The 17,938-nt window shown below is 39.5% G+C and overlaps 1 protein-coding gene across 7 annotated transcripts; it reads right to left on the reverse strand.

Moving 5' to 3' along the window:
* Positions 1-820: 820 nt before the first annotated feature.
* fam149b1 (family with sequence similarity 149 member B1) lies at positions 821-13,191 on the reverse strand. Of its 7 annotated transcripts, XM_027029539.3 has the most exons (16): positions 12,925-13,190; positions 12,450-12,569; positions 12,049-12,196; positions 9,924-10,066; positions 9,606-9,722; positions 9,224-9,382; positions 8,446-8,621; positions 7,568-7,716; positions 6,886-6,954; positions 6,231-6,346; positions 5,824-6,045; positions 5,560-5,680; positions 4,115-4,240; positions 3,086-3,167; positions 2,854-2,991; positions 821-2,752 (listed from the first exon to the last, which is right to left on the reverse strand). In XM_027029539.3, exons 1-16 carry the CDS (start codon positions 12,969-12,971, stop codon positions 2,670-2,672), a joined length of 2,016 nt encoding a protein of 671 aa, XP_026885340.2. In that variant the 5' UTR covers positions 12,972-13,190; the 3' UTR covers positions 821-2,669. The 7 variants fall into 7 exon arrangements, 5 of the variants coding, with proteins under 5 accessions (XP_026885340.2, XP_081578287.1, XP_026885341.2 ...); XM_081722161.1 differs by lacking the exon at positions 4,115-4,240; XM_027029540.3 differs by lacking the exon at positions 6,886-6,954 and having other exon boundaries at positions 12,925-13,189.
* Between the last annotated feature and the right edge of the window lie 4,747 nt (positions 13,192-17,938).

Below are 17,938 nucleotides of genomic sequence, written 5' to 3' on the forward strand. Positions count from 1 at the left end.
TCTGTGTATTTTATGTATCTCTCCTTGGCCACAGGCAGAGCAGTTACAAAAAGCATTTCACTGCCAGTTATACTGTGTATGAGTATGTATGTGACAAATAAACTTTGAACTTTATTACTGAAGGAGCCATAGGAATTTGGGTCTATGCAGGTTATATGAAATCAAAGAATCATTATAAGATTTATAGTGTTAAACTGGACAGGCCACATATATTTTAAAAGTCTAGTTAATATAATTAAAATTATATGAAGATCTTGTTGACTTTCATAGATTTATGAACAGGTAAACATCTGAGTAAGCTGAATGGCCTACTTTTAAATAGAACCTTTGGTGTATTATTATTATTATAGATCTAAATCTTTGGAATAGATAACATACATTTTTTGTGACAGTGGTAGACTGGATTTTGCCTATTCTACCTACAGGACTGCAGTGCCAGTCTGTAGGGCTCCCATACTGGAGTTTCTCAGTCTCAACAAAGGCAGAAAGCCAGGGCACAGAACATCAAATCTTTTCTCTGCACTGGATGCAAAATACTATAAAAGAAGGAAGGCCAAGAGTACAAGGAAAGGTAGACTGTTAAGAAAAAGCCACTAGATATTTGTATAAGCTCTTGGATATAAGGTTGCATTGTAACATCTAGAGTGTTCTGGAGAGCTTCCATTTATGAGCATGCATAAATCGACATTTTATTTGCTTAACTAGTTTTTTTGTGTTTCTGTGTATTTAGTGTGTTGGAACTTTTTTTGTTTAAAATGGCTTTTTTCAGTTTTCATCTTTTGTCACTACATAATAACAAATAAAAACACATTACAACATATTCAAATAGTGTCTTTAAGCATAACTTTATTAATTATAAAATACAGAGGTAAAGATCCAGAGGAGATCCATCACACTGAACTAATGCTACAACTATCTCATGCCTTGCTATCATCTCCACATAGTCAGAGAGAGGATTGCAATACGAGCTCTAAGTATCTGGTAGACAGAATCTGTCTATACTAGTAGCTCCAGTTCTGATGTGGTGTTCATGAACTCCTATTCACAAATTGGTCATTGTTTATATGAAGATTACCAAGCTTAAATCAGGAATTTATGACAGTTGCAAGCCAGTTTGTGGTAGTGCAATAGCAGTACTCCTAACATGTTCTTTTACTTGTTCATAGACCAAGTCACATCCAAAATTACCATACTAATCTCTGTATGCAGAACACATTTCAGTTTTCTGCTATCACCTATAAGGCTGTACTGAAGAGGAAATTATAAGAACTTAAGAATAAGACATTTTCTTCAAAACCAAAGTTTATATTTACAATACAAAATACTATTATCTAATAATGTAAAGTCAGTAAAACGTGAGAATCCTTTTTTAATATTTTGACCTCACTTCATTACGCACAATACAAAACTGGTGTGATATGGTATAGCTGTGTTATCACATATCTACAACATCAAATCCCTGCTCTTAGTTCATTTGGTAGCAAGGTGGTAGTGCGTCCACAGTACTGCTTCAGTAGTTCCTAAAGGAAGATATAGTGTTACTGAGAGATCACATGACAATGTCCCCCAGTTGGCTGTCAGCACAATCAGCAATCATAACATTATAAACATTGGCCCAGACTGCAAAGGGTTAATCACAGAACTTGCTCAAACTAAATTAAACTATCTGTATAAATTGTTGAGAGAGAAGCAGGTCTATTATTGCTTTATAATTATTATCAATAGGTTTAGAAACGGAATCAGTTAAATGAGGAAATGAAGAAAAAAAAACATGGAATTGGCTGAAAAGCTTCTTCAGAAGCTACATTTAAATTTATAAAGACAAGGGACCAGGCTCACATATGTAAACTGTATAGAGTAAGAAAATGCTGCAGTCTGCAGTCACTCCCACAGAAACTGAAAACTGCCTTTAAACACAAAATACACTGAACGGCATCTCATCTCTAGACCAGAATTAAGCCTAAAATCCAAATCTACTTTTTGGATCATCATTATAGGTTGGGCCATGCACATTATTAATAATCATTTATATTCAGCATCTAAACCCTACCAAAAAAAAAAAAAAAAGTTTTATTTAAAACTAAGTTTGGATGACAGTCTCCAACTTACTCAGTGTATGCTATAGTTATGCATTTTTACATGGAAGTCAAAAACAACTTCACAGCGTGGCAGTTATATTGGAACAGCTGGGCATGTGGCTATGAATGTAACCATTAGTACCACTTGCATCTTTACAGTGATTCGAACTTTACAAATGTTTGTAAAAGATCAGTCACATACCCTGTTTATGCACACTGCATAGAATACCATGGAGAACAAAGCAAGCATCCCTGTGGGCTGTCAGAAACTATTACTCTAATGTACATCCATAGTACATCTATTACTCTATAGTACATCCAGCAGGACTTTGTCCTGACCTGGACTTACTGTCTTTGGCAGCTATATAAAGCTGTAGGCTCAGAAAAAAAGGGCAATCAAACAATTGTGTGATTAATAATGTTAATAAGAATTAAATAAAACGCCCATAAGGCCTGTGGTATAAAAGTCCTGCTGTTTAATAGTGTGTCATTTGAGCACTGTCCTGCAGCACAACTCTATGAGGGCTGAGGGGTGTGTGTGAGCGCATGTGTTGGTGAGTGTGTGTGTGCATATGCGTGTGTGCGTGCAACTTAAAGCCCTGGTCTGCTGCTGTGGGGCATTTGGCCGCCTCCGCTGTGCAAGCGTACAGGAACAGATTGGGGGAGCAGTAAGCCTGGGGAGGGGTGGAAATTCTCAGTTAAGCATGAACAAGATTTGCATAAAATCACAGAGGACAACTAGAGTTTTATAAGACTGAAGATGGATCATGGGTACCTTGAGAAGGAGCTGGAGCAGCTGCCTCTTCCTCATCCTCAATGAGAAAGTGGCCAAGGGGATGATGGGAAAATGAGTCTAGGAAGGAAGAGCTGCTATTTCCCAAACTGATTCCAGTTACACCAATGCCCAGAGAGTCTGCAAACATACACAGAGCGACAAGCGGGTTTTGACAGAATATCCCATTACAGACATACTGAAAGTTTTTGTGAGCAGGATACATAGCCTGTACCTGTGCCCAGGGATGCCCTGCTTGGCCTCCCCTGCCCGCTGCTGTCCAGGATTGTGTAGGAGCGGCGATAAGGCATGTCCGACTAAAATACAACCCCGAATTTAAAACACATGCACCAAACAAACACTCACACATTCCAGTTGGAGAGCTTAGACAGGCAGGCAGATACACGCACATGCACACTAGGCTGGCAATATATTGGTATTAAAGTGAATATCCAGTAATACTTGCTTTAGGTAAATTCTACTATATGTATATAGCCCAGGAATAGGTACCCAAATTATTGTTACTACATGTGGTTTAATTAAACAAAATCAACATTTTGCTTTGATGCTGCTGGTTCACAACATCCTTACATAACATAATATCTCTTTCTGTATTCAGAGAAAATGTTTCCCTAATTTCCTTTTGAATAATTGAATTCCTTTATTTATGTTTGATGCTTGCACAGTTCTACCTCAAGTGTAAACATCCATTTGTACAATAAAAGAATAGCAAGTTGTCTAGTGCAATTTATTCACTGGTATTTATTCTGATTTATTATTTCTGAAGGGCATATAAAGGTTACTACTCCTACTACTAATAATAATCAGTTACTTTTTTGGTATGTCATCAAGTGGATAGTGGAAAACAGTGATAAGAATTAAAATTAAGATGATACTCACTCATTCATAATATACCCATAACACATGCACACACACGCAGCCAGAAGAGTTTAAACACACACACTTACATACTCTCAGACTGCTGTACTCAAAAACATGTACACACCCAGCCTGCCAAGAATAAAATCATAAACTAACACAGCCTTCTCCCCAAGCACAAAAATGCTCTTTACACTGCCACACATATGGCAGTTATCACATTTTGCAGCAGGTGTAGAAAAAAAAAGACACACATTCGCATCAGTACAAAGACAAAACAAGATGCAATTAGGTCCCAAGCTATTCTCTAAGTGCGTGTGTGCAATGTATTAATGGCTTAAAGATACAAGTTGTGCTATTGCACTGCATGGGTATGAATGTTTACCCAAAAGGTATGTGTGGTGTTGGGTCTGGAGAAGATATCCTGCGGATGGAGTCTGTCTCTGGGCTGCAGGCTGCCTGTGTCATCTGCTACTGCACTGTGAGCACGGCTGGAGGGGCCTCTCTGACACTGCCAATTGACCCATACCCATACAAACCCATCAATGTCAGTAGAAAAATCTGATTTTAAGATCATTAAAATGTCAAAAGACTTTAAATTTAAGGGCACACTACATATGCATTACATCAGCTTCACTTATGCATTAGCAATCAGTTAGTTGCATAATAGCAATTAACAGTACTGATGGGTTGCCTGCATGTTGCCTATTTAGCTATGTGTTACATCTGCAATGCCTGCTTAATACATGTACATTAACTATGCATATACCTACTCATTATATGTGCTTCAAGTATGCTTGCTATACATTATCCATGTGTTGCCTGGGTATTACATATACATTAAGTGTTTGTTACCGGTACATTATCTAGCTATTTATTGCCCATGTGCTCATACTGTTCTCTATACACTCAAAGCATTTCCCCATGTTTTTTCTCAACATGGCACAGATTTAAAGGGTGCTACAATTCCAGCTAATCAGTCATGGAGCATCCAACCATCCGTACTCAGTTCAACTGTTAAGATACAGCAGGTGAAATAAGTATTGAACACATCACCAATTTTCTAAGTAAATATATTTCTAAAGGTGCTATCGACATGAAATTCTCACCAGATGCCGGTAACAACCCATCCAATCCACACATGCAAAGAAATCAAACCATAGATGTCCAAAGATTATGTGTAATAATGAGAAATGACACAGGGAAAAAGTATTGAACACTTACTGAAATTTATTTAATACCTCGGACAAAAGCCTTTGTTGGTGATGGAAGCTTCAAGTCGCCTCCTGTATGGAGAAACTAGTCACATGCATTGCTCAGGTGTGATTTTGGCCCATTCTTCCACACAAACACTCTTCAAATCTTGATGGTTCCATGGGCTCCTTCTATGAACTCTAAGCTTTAGTTCCTTTCAAATTTACGTAGAAAATTGGTGACGTGTTTAATACCCATTTCACCCGCTGTAGGTAGATAGAACATTAAAACGTTATTGATCCCAGGGGGATATTGCAGTGACCTTGGTGTTGCCATCATCTACCTAAGGATATGGTTAATTACCTGACCAAAAAAAATACCCGAAACACTACACTATACAAATGTAAAGTCATTATGCATTAGTTATGTGTTTGCTATGCATTAACTAAGTGTTCCCCACTTGCAATGTTTAGGATTCCTTCTTCTCCAATATACCTTATTCACTAGCTGGCTACTAAACTCTTCATTGTGAGATGCACATGGTTAGAGCATGGAAAAAACTGACCTCATGTGGGTGTGCGTGAGACAAAGCCTTTGTGTGTGAATGAGCCGAGTGCGAGTGCGTGCATGCTTTACCTGAGACAGCCGTGTATGATGTCCAGAGTAACTCTGCTCTGCATCTCCAGTGCCAATAGGCGGGAGCAATGTGTTCCTGCTGAGAGTCACTGGAGGAGAGAGACGATCGCTGGCTATAGTCCTACACACACACACACACACACACACACACACACACCCACCCACACACACACCCACCCACACACACAAAGATGCACTGGATATGGAGAAATGTTTGGAAGTCAGATGGGGAGGTGAGAAGGCAGGATATTAAAGGGCTCTTACAGTCGTGTTCCTCTGATGATCTCATCAATGCAGCCAGCTGTGCTTGACTGGGTCAGACTCGATGCCAACGGCACCAATGTACGAGGAGGCAAGGTCCGTCGCCGTGCAGACTGAGATGGGCGTGTCATGGATGAGGAACTCTGCTCCAGTGCGCGACGAGAATGAAGTTTGGAGGGAGTAATGCTGGAACCAGGAGAATGGACCATCCTCTCCTCTCCTTCACTATTTGAGGTGGAAATCATAGAGTGTGAGAAAATGTGTGTGGGGGGTAGGCAGCAGGGTAAACAGGGCCTGCAGACTTCCTACAGTTTACCTCACTAGGAAAACACACAGATAAATCATAATGTAAAAGCTTAAAGTGTTTAATATATATATATATATATATGTAGACCGGTTTATGAGATTACTGTGCGGTTCGGTCAAGAACTCCAACATTCCGCTGCTGCAGTGGAATGCCATGGATGGTGATGAGGTCATTTAGGTTGTGATGTGTAGTTGCTGTTCCTACAGGCACTCTACTGGACTGAGAGAGAGAGAGAGAGAGAGAGAGAGAGAGAGAGAGAGAGAGAGAGAGAGAGAGAGAGAGAAGGGAAGAAAAAAACATTACAAAATTTTAAAAGAGTGAATAAGAAAGGTAAAAAAGAAAAATCAGAGAATTCACATTCTCTAGACAGTCAACCAGTAGCAGTGTGGAAAGTCGTAAGAAGCAGCTAACATGATCCAGCACCACACTAGAACTATCCATCTACAAAGTATATAGCATGCAACAAGATGCGGAAAACCTAGGCAATGATCAACAAATAAAACAGACTGAACAAAAATTGTGTGCTGAACTGAAAAACAAGGGAAAATACAAGCAGTATGATTTCAGTTCTTAATAAATTAAAGGGAAAAAAACCAAAAATCCCTAAAATAAAAGTCAAAAGGTTATAGAGGGGTTAATGAGCAGGCTTTGGTCTGGGTGTTAATAGACAAGCACAAGCGGATTTAGAGTTGGGAAATGAGAGCTAAGCTCTCTTACACTCCTCTCTTTGGAGAAGAGATACCACTTGAGTTACATACAGTAGACGGCTTTCTCTGCTTTTTGGATTTCCGTCTTGACTTGTGCTTTGAGCCCCTTGACTTTGTGCTCTTTGGGGAGAAGGGGGGGAAGGAATGGAGCAACAGAGACAGAAAAGAACAGAGATATAGAGAAAGATGGTGCAGGAAATGGATAGAAAAAGAGGTGGAACAAGGTGGTGATGTTACAGAAGATCAGAAAGGAAGACAACAGAAAAACAAGAAGGAGAGAAAGAAGGTTAAAGAACTGAGATCCTGGAAAAAGGATGACAAGACATATATTGACAGCAGTGAAAATGACATCAGCAACATGTGTGTACAGAGAGGGCAAGAAGCAGTGAAGGTCAAACACCAACCAATCTACTATGGATCATCAAGAAAGATGGAAAAGGACAAGTTCTAGACCCCTGGTGAGCTTGACACGCTGCTCCATGTACATGTTAGATGCATTTTTCTTTTCTTCTTATGCAACTATGTAATAAATGTTACTGACCTCCCATGATTTGCAGAAATTATTAGGTCAATACATAAACATGGATCAAATAGGGACTCAAATCAGAATTCAGAATGTTTATCATCATAATTTTCACAAATTATTTTCCTCATGAATTGTTGCTGAGCTTGTTTATTTAAATCATGGTGGTGGTTCCTTAACCCAGGTTGCAGGAATAACTGGACCACTGACCTGGGGCTGTAAGGTCCCGGGGAACTGCTGAGCTCGGTGGGGAGCCAGGCTCAGGTGCAGCTGTGCTGCCGGGATACTGGACAGCAGCACCAGAGGATTGTGGGAATGGGGCTGGGTGGGACTCAACGCCACAGCACACTTCTCCTCATCTGGTGAACATGAAATCACAAAGCAATTCCTCATCAGCATCATCATGGCCATCTTCAAATCACAACATATGTATACGTCTGCTCACAGAATGTATATCATTTCCCACTGCACATTCTTAAACAATGATAAATTTAGCTCCAAATGGTTGTCAGGTGCAATTGGCATATTTATGCACTTGTTTTGGCAGTGAATTACAGTAAATTAGTCTTTGAGAATGTGCAGCTGAAATATTGTTCATTTTGTTGAATAAACTTGTTCTTTTACATCTAGTTTTACTGTTAACTTGCAATGATTCCACACATGAATGTAAACAGAAAAAATCTACTAGAATTGTCAAGAAGGCGATTTTAGACTTCTGCTTTCAGGCCAACATGTTTTCACACTTTTATTTGGACATTTTGTTCTGGAGAGAGCCACTGCTAAAATGCATCAACCCATTCAGCCACCATACAAAATTGGTTCAACACCTTTTCTTTTGTGAAAACGTACAATAAATATTGAAATTGCACATAAAATTATAACAAATCATGTTCAAAATATTTTTACCTTTATCTGTTTTACCTGTATCAACAATATCCAGATATTTCACCATCCAGGTTTGACTAATCTGGTCTCCTCCCAGTAATTTTTGTGATGTAGTTTATGTGATTTGTTGCTGTCCATTATTGAAATATTTATTAAAAATATATTCACAAAAAATGAAATAAACAAATGATAGCAATTCATACCTGACACACAGCCCTCCCAAAACCTGCGAACCAGTTCCTCCATCCAGCCAATCAGCTCACGCCATACGTCATCAAACAGCAGATCAAGCACCGCCTCCCGCCAACAGCGATATGGGGAGATGGGTGGCAAGCAGCATCTCTGCCTACTCACACATTCTCGCTCCCTCTCCTCATCCCTGCATATTTACACAGCCCCCCCCCAACACACACTACATCTGTACTGTCTCCTTTAGGAGTTCACACACATTTGTTCTGCCTTTACACCAACATGTCAAATCACCAACACTACTAGAAGATGGTGATACTTCTTTAAAGAAGAATCTACTTCTATAGTGACTACAAGTGTTGAATCATAGACCTAGCCATATAACTGCAAAATAACTGAGAATGCTTAGAGTGCTCAAGAATGTATGTAGAAAATTGTAAGCCCAATAAATGCACTGAGGCCTAGTGATGCATATTGAATATTGTTTCATAAATTTAACTACAAAAGTACTCACCACATATGAAGGTCATTTAACTAGTCGTGTATAACTAAGCATTTTGAAATTACTGAACACACACTGCTAGCAAAACAGAAGAACAGCTAATTGTATTTTTTATTCTGTTTCATTTGCAACATATTTATTCTTCTTCTTAATAACTATTTAAGACTATTATTGATGATACAAGATAAAAAAAAAAAGAACAGAGTATATTATAGAAATGCAGGTACAATGGTCCTCTGCTCTGATCTATTGTCTGTTATACACACACACAAACATACATGCTCACTCACCGGTCTGTGCAGTCAAAAGCCAGATACTCCTCCACCAACCCTTCTGCCTCTATCACTTTGGGTACCTCGTCTCCGTGCAAATAACAGGGTGGGTCAGAAGTGTTTGGCAAGTCCAAAGACAGGGGACACAGCACCGCTCTATAACCCTCCACACACAATCTGACACACACACACAGAGCTACAAAATGTCAGTGGACACAGAAGAGAAGAAGGGAACATAACTACCACTCCAACAAGGCAAATGTATTTGCACATCAGCTGACAAATGCATGTTCTACAACACACATTTCTGTGTTCTACAGCAGGAGATTGCAAAGTACAAGGAAACAACTCATCCTCGTTAAACATTTCTCACACACCCACACAGAGGAGAGAGACTCACTCTTTGCAAGTCTTGTCCTTCCCCTGGACAGGGTTGGCAGAGCTGACACTCTGGGATGAAGTGGCATACCACCGAAACCCTTCATCTGTGGGACACAGCAACTGCTTGCCAAGAACTCTGATACACACAAAAACAAAATGCGTTGACTTAAATTTCTCTCCAGTGTGTACACTACATACACCAACTGGAAGCAGACTTTGCCTATGAGAGAGGTTGCTTCAAATATATGATATATACTTGAGATTTATTAAACAATACAGCTATGCTGTCAGATTGGGTATTGCACGGGATTCAGGCACCATGTCACTACGTGTTTACCTTAGGTGAGGAAATCGCGATGCCCACTGGTTGCACTCGTCCTGCCAGGTTCTGTGCTGAACTCCTACATTGCCTTCATAGAGCTCCTCATCAATCTCTTCAAACATATGCTGCACCTGGCAGGAGGCAGCCTTATCAAACTCCTACAAAGAGAAAATGAGAGAAAATGTGGAACAAGGAGGAAGAAGGAAACAATAATGTGTAATCTTTAATATTTAACACATATACAGTACTGGGCAAACATATTAGGCCTCCCACAAAATGATAAAGTTTATAGTTCCTTATTGGTTAAGATATTTGCATTTAAAAACTGCAAGAAAAACTGAACAGCTATTGATATCTTGCAAGATGGCTAGAACTGCCTTTTCCTATAAAGATCCCACACTGAAATAACCTTCCTGTTGATGTTTGAGGCACCTTAGGTGAAGGTGTAGATCTGGGGGTTCATGGGCATTGAGAGTTATGGTAAACTGGGATGTTATGATGCTGTCAATTCGCCTCTCTTTGGTCACTCAAGTTTGTTGACTGAAAGTGGCGTAGTGCTGATGTCCCAGGGTGCCCTCATGCCTGAGCGTTCTTCTGGCTCTATCCTTTTAGCTATGCTGCCATAGCTAGATCTGCTGCAGTCCATCTTTGCACATTTTAGTGCCCCAATTTACACACCCTCGTGCCTAAACATGCTCATTAGTTTTTTCTCTCTTTCTGCTGAGGTACACGTACCCGATGTCATGATGTTACTGAGCCTCATTCCATCTCAGCTGCCATGGCTACTCCCACCAACCCCGATGTCCCCTGTTGTAGCCCACCACACCTCCACCCCAGCCAACTACTTCTCTGTTGCCCTTGATGGACATTCTTGTGCGGCATGGGTTTCGGACACACACACCATCAGACTAGGGCTTCTAGAAAACTGGACTAGATATTAATTGCTTATTTTTTTCATTAGATTATTTATTTTTCTCTTTTAGGATTTATTCTGCTCCTTATTGTCTATACTGTTAATATTGTGGAGACCGTGGTCGGCCAGAGAAGGATGCCCTAACCCTTGAATCTCGGTTCCTCTCAGGGTTTCTTCCTCATGCTCTAGGGAGTTTTTCCTTGCCACTGTTGCCCTTTGCTTGCTCACTGGGGGCTTGGACTCAAACATTTGTAAAGCTGCTTTGTGACAAAATTTGTTGTAAAAAGCGCTGTATAAATAAATTTGACTAGAACTACACCTCAGTGTTTTAACTGGCAAAAGACTTCTTTCAGACATACATATCTCCAAAACAGATTCAGACGGGGCAGAACAGAGCCCTGTCTTCAGCATATCTAAAGCACTATGGGACATCTTGGTCAGGGAAAAGAACAAAAAGCAGCCAAAGATAGAAGAAACTTTAGAGTAGAAGAATTCACAGTACTTTTGGACTACACTTACTGCACTGATAAATGGCTTTAATAAAAATGTTTAGATTCTGCACAGTATGGTTTCAAGTGTAATCCACACACACACACACACACACACACACACACACCCACACATACATACATACATACACATGTGAAGACATAGCCAAACCATGATCAGCACTGAGGTTTACGGAGAGTGATTAAAGCTCCTGTGTAACTGCAGAGAAAGGCAGAATGATGAGCTGTAGCTATCCTAATGCATGAGCCAGTAACTGTGATTTGTTGCGTCATTGCCAAGTCTCTAGAAGTATTATTCATGGCCAGTAGTGCAAGGCCAGGCTGGTATTTAAATACTGTTCATGCTTCTTTCCTTGGGACAGCTGCCACAGGATACAGCACAATCAAACATGGTCTAAATGCTAGGAGATCTGTGAATTATTCGCATAATCCAAGAGCCGGCAGATCCACACAAGCCTACTCATTTGCCTCAGCTGCTATGCAATGTGTCAGTGCCAAATGCAAATTAATGTGTTCAAATGCAGTGTGAAAAAGTGCAGACACATCTATTGAAATGAGCTTCCCCTCACATATTTAAAATGCTATTCTTCCAAATAATGCAGTGGAGTTATTCTTTTGTCATAGGATTTTATGATTTTAAAGTTGCTGTGTTACACTCCACTACTGGCAATGTTGTTGTTTAGCCACAAAAGGGAGGGCAACTGGCTGCCACACTTACATCATATCCCCAGGAGAAGACTGAGCTTGGCTCAGTGGAGATCTCTGTGCCCGTGTAGCTATGAATACCAGACCAGGACCTGGTCATATCCCCAGTGGTGACTAATGGACAGTGTGATATGGGAGACGTAATGGAAGATGCCGCTGAGCTGAGAGAAAAAGAGAGATAGAAAGAAAGAGATGATGAATAATGAGAAAGTCAGACAGAGAGTGAGTGAGTGAGTGAGTGAGTGAAAGAGAGAGAGAGAGAGAGAGACACACACACACACAGAGAGGGAGAGATTTTAAAGCCCATGCATCCAGAGAGCATTGGTATGTGTTAAGCTAATTAGCTAGCTAATGAAATCAAAGTAGAAATATACACCAAACACACAAACTAAAGTATAGTCCCAATGCTCTTACCTATTACAGGTACGTATAGCCTCCTGTGGATCATGAAGGGTTGTCTGGTGGAGTATGGAATCATCGCCTGGCTTTTCGGGAAGCGGGCGGTGGTCCAGGCTACTGCGGGATATCCCACGACTATATGAGGAGAGGGAATCGACCAGCCACGACAGGTTTACATCGCAGATATATGAATTGCCTATTGCTCATTGAATTTTCATTGCCAAAACATAGCATGACAAATGGATTAGGAGAGCAGAAATAGTTCATTCTGACCTGTGGTATCGTTAACTATTGACCTTCAGTTAAGTTGAAGCTAGCTAGGTTATCTAGCTAGCCAGCGATTACGACAGCTTGCTAAGTTAGCTAGCTATCAACCTAAAGTCAGCGTCTAGCATTCTGACATTATCTATCGTAGCTATAAAATATAAGATAACGTTTATCAATGGTATTATAATCCGCATCTAGGTTAGGTTCCCCTTTCGTAACTCACATCTCTAAGTTGTGTGATATAGGCCTTCTTGTGTATCGAGAAATCATTCTCTTGATGGTTTGTTTTCATCGGCACATCTTCAAGTATCCCGTCTTCAGATTCTCCGACACATCCCTTTCCCATGGACTCTCTGGTAGGCAGTATGTCATGTTTCCCTGAATCTAAGCTCAGAAACACTTGTAAACTTCATTTAATGCTACTGGTTATCGGGGAAATCCAGTGCCCTGTGCCCACAAGAGCCTTATGTCCTCGGCAATGAAGCAGCCGATAGGGTGTTGCCTAGCTACCCATGTTGGGATCTGATTTGTTGAATTTTGCATGCACGAAATAAAAACTATCTTATTAATATACAATATAGTATGATATATTCGAAGAAATCGAAAGCAAAATGTTAGTGTTAGTGTATGTATGTATACATGTAGATATAGATATAAAAAATTAGTAGACACTAGTCGCTCCAATCGCAAAGGCTCTTGGGAGCTGTATTTTACATGCTAAAGGATTCTGTAGTATGCTTGATTACTGGCCTTTTGTATTTATGTTAGATTTAAAAAAACAAAAACATAATGGACATATCAGGGCTGTCTCAATACCTACTGACCCCTCTACATAGAAAGTATTTTACATCTTAGAATGCACGCCCCTGACATGAAGGCTGTTTCAGTTCTTACATACCTTAAATATGCTGCCTAACTAGACACCTTATTTTTGGCCGAATATCAAGATAGATTTGAATGCTTCGTTAGCCACGGAGGCAATGCTTTGTTGTTTAGAAGTAGCGCACCTTAATCGGTTTCAAGTAAAAGTTATTCTAAAAAAGTTAATCTAATCAACGTATCATATTTTATTTGTTTCGGTGTCATAGACGTGTACAACCAGATTTTGGTTTGCCAATAACCATTTTAGCTACAGTTCTCGGTACATGGAGGGATTAGCATGTTAACGCCAGCATCAGGCTTGTTTTTTAATAACCGGTGTTTTGTCAAGTTGTGCTATCCATCATGTGCTACTTAGCATCTCTGCGCATGCGCAGGCTCATGTGTCGCGCTCTGTTTCTCTTCCGTAAGTCTATACAGCCTTGCTGTCGATCTTACGTTCGACGTAATTAATGTTTTTTTTTAATGTTTTTTTCATCGTGACTTTTGTCCTGTAATTATATAAATGGCATACACATATTGGCTTTCCTGCAGAATGTAAAAATTAGCTGACAATGGCGTGCACGTTGTGTTCTCAGTAAGCAAGCGTAGCTCGTTAATCGGAGGAAAGAACGGGCAACCCTCCAAAAAGACCAGTTAGTAACAAGGTGCAGCAGAAAAACCTTCTTTATTAAAACTTTTACTGAAGATTAATCTGGATTTCTCTGACTTTGGTGTGGGGGAGTTAAATAATTTTACTTCCTTGCACCCTTCACATTCATCATTCAGTCTTAATTCACCACCATTATTTTAATATACAGCATGTACATTTTGTATGTGACCATTATTTTTACACCAAAAAATATGTGCCACGCTATCTGCTATTGGATGATTTCTAACCGCTCTATAGGGGACAGTGGGGTAAGATTAGTCTTTTTTTTTTTTTTTTTTTTTTTTTTTTTAAACTTAAGTAGACCTGTATTCAACAGAATATGAGACAGGAATAAAAACTAATGAATACAACACAAGTTCAGGATGTGTGGTGTCCACTGAAACCTTGGCAGTGTACCTAACTCAAACAGAAAACAAAATATGGGATCCCAAAAAAGTAGTATTTTGGCTCAACTTGCCCCATGTTACGTGTACATTTTTCCAACAGATTAGGGTAAATTGAGCCATTTGTCAATGTGTATTAAATATGTCTGATTGCCTGAATAACTATATATTAACCAAGTCTAGCTCAACATATTTTCTATTTAAAATTCAAATTATTCATTAAATTATTAATTTTTGCTGTTTTTTTTTTTACAGTTTAAATAAATAAATAAATAAATAAAACAGTGTACCCACTCATTAAATCCATTGACAACACCTGATTTGTCAAAAAAACGAACAAATAAACAAAAAAACTACAATCTCTGAATTATCTGATCATTTGATTTGGTACTCTTTATCTAATTTGGGGCCTTGTGTGAAAATCTGCTGATGTTTTAGGTCAAATTTATGCAGAAATATAGAAAAATCTAAGGGTTCACAAACGTTCAAGCACCACTGTACATTTTGATTTCATGTAAATACAAGGAGCTAAGATTACCCCCAAGGCACATTTTGTCCCACAGCCATGATTTAGGTGTGCTTAGTCTACCAACTCTGAACTCAGTCTACACTACACACTGGCTAATTCACTCACATGTTCTAACACACTACCAGTCAATCAAGATATATGATATACTGTATATTAAATGTATACACTGCCTGGCCAAAAAAAAGGTCACCACCTGGATTTAACTAAGCAAATAGGTAAGAGCCTCTCATTGGATAATTACTGCATGGGTGATTATGTTTCAGATGGCAACAAGTTATTTAACCCTAACTGATGCAGTGAGTAGCTTTTCCTTTGTTAAACAAGCATGTCGAAAGACACATCCTGTGGTCGTAGAAAAAGATGTTAATCTGTTTCAGAAGGGTCAAATTATTGGCGTGCATCAGCAGAGAAAACATCTAAGGAGAGTGCTGAAACTACTAAAATCGGGTTAAGAACTGTCCAACACATTATTAAAAAGTGGAAGGACAGTGGGGAAACATCATCTTCGAGGAAGGAATGTGGTCGGAAAAAAGTTATCATGATCGGCGATCACTTAAACGTGTGGTGAAATCAAATCGTAGAAAAACGAGTAGAACTCATGGGTATGTTTAATAGTGAATGTAAGAGCATTTCCACACGCACAATGAAAAGGGAACTCAAGGGATTGGGACTAAACAGCTGTGTAGCCTTAAGAAAACCACTTGTCAGAGAGGCTAACTGGCAAAAATGGCTTCAATTTGCTAAGGAGCATAAAGATTAGACTCTGGAGCAATGGAAGAAAGTCATATGGTCTGATGAGTCCTGATTTACCCTGTTCTAGAGTGATGGGTGCATCACAGTAAGAAGAGAGGCGGCTGAAGTGATGCACCCATCATGCCTACCATACAAGCCTGTGGGGGCAGTGCTATGATCTGGGGTTACTGCAGTTGGTCAGGTCTAGGTTCAGCAACGTTATGTGCCCAAAGAATGAGTTCAGCTGATTACCTGAATATACTGAATGACCAGGTTATTCCATCAATGCATTTTTTCTTCCCTGATGGCATGGGCATTTTCCAAGATGACAATGGCAGGATTCATTGAGCTCAAATTGTGAAAGAGTGGTTCAGGGAGCATGAGACATCATTTTCACACATGGATTGGCCACCACAGAATCCAGACCTGAACCCCATTGAGAATCTTTGGGATGTGCTGGAGAAGACTTTGCACAGTGGTCCAAATCTCCCATCATCAATACAAGATCTTGGGGAAAAATTAATGCAACTCTGGACAGAAATAAATGTTGTGACATTGCAGAAGCTTGTGGAAACAATGCCACAGTAAATGCGTTCCATAATCAAACCTAAAGCCGCTCCAACGAAATATTAGACTGTGTGACCTTTTTTTTTTGGCCAGGCAGTGTATAAGGTTTCATTGCACTGGGGTCTTTTACATAACTGAAAGCAAATAATACAATAGCTGACTGAAAATTAATTCATGTCATTCTCCATTATTTCTGAACTTGATAGGTCAAAGATAGGTCATATAAATAAACTTTGTATCTTGTCATCCTTTTAAGATATTAATTCATTATTTGAAACAAGTTATATAATGTCTCCTGTGAAATTTATGAAAGAAACACATACTCAGTGTGTATGTCTACTAGGCAGTTATTAAATTAAGATCACCTGGATTCTGAGAAGAAAACAACTGGACCAGTGATTTGTCCAAAAAGGTATATAAGAAGTATCCTGGATACATTGGCTATGCAAGCTAGGCTAACATCTTTCAATACACCGGATTCCAGTGTTTGCACAAAAAGGTAAACTGTGTTGCAGTTGATCCTCTGTAGAGTGCAAACTAAATCTAATCTCAGTCTTTCATGGCAACTGCTAGCTATAAGGCTCTTGGAAAAGCCATCTATACGTCCACTTATTCCAATTCTAAATGGCTAAAGCTTATCAAAGCCATCAATATGCCAAATGTAGTTAGGATCACAGGTTTGATAAACTTGCCTCCACAATGGATTTTTTTGAACTCAGGTCAACTCCTTCACCATCTGGTAACCACAGCAGAACACAAACCATTTTCCTATCAGTTACAATACTACTGAGCCAACATTTTTGGTGCATCCATCTAAATCCATGACACTGACCAGAGGTTTGAAGTTGCTGTTGAATGCATGCTGACATCTCAGTTACATCAGTTTTGTGTTTTCTTAGGACAGTCCCATGCAATTCAGGAAGTAATGCTAGGATTTCATCATTTGTAAAACCATGAAAAGAAATTCTTATATTATATTTCTGTTTCTTGGCAGGAATGCATGGTAGTGTCATGATTGTCCCTAACATCCCTGTCACCATGGCAACCTTTTCTAATGTCCCTGTTTACTTTTCCATGTGCTTCCATGTCCTTGTTTTGGGTGCCTTCCTTAGTATCGATTTCTCCACCCATCATGAGTTTTACCTGTGTCTTGTTTATTTCGTGTTAGTACATGCATATATACACTGTGTTTAAGTTTCATTGCTGGTCATTGTTAATCCAGACCATGTTCATGTTTGCTTGTCTTAGTTGTGTTCATATCGCTGCTTATGTAAGTAATTCTTTTGTTAGCCTATTTTCTGTCATGTTTTACAAGGTATTCCCATACTTGTCATGTTGGTTACCTGACCTTGGACCGTTCTGTCGACCCTGATTTTGGTTTTGCCCCTAATAAATTTTGCTCTTCTCAGCGAATGCGTCCACCTTGTGATTGCTCCATGTTACAGGTAGTTTAGCACTAGCTACTATTTTTGTTTTGTATGTTGGTTTAATAGTC

Source organism: Electrophorus electricus, chromosome 10 (genome assembly GCF_041902795.1).
Source record: "Electrophorus electricus isolate QZ-2024a chromosome 10, ASM4190279v1, whole genome shotgun sequence".
Classification (NCBI taxonomy): Eukaryota; Metazoa; Chordata; class Actinopteri; order Gymnotiformes; family Gymnotidae; genus Electrophorus; species Electrophorus electricus.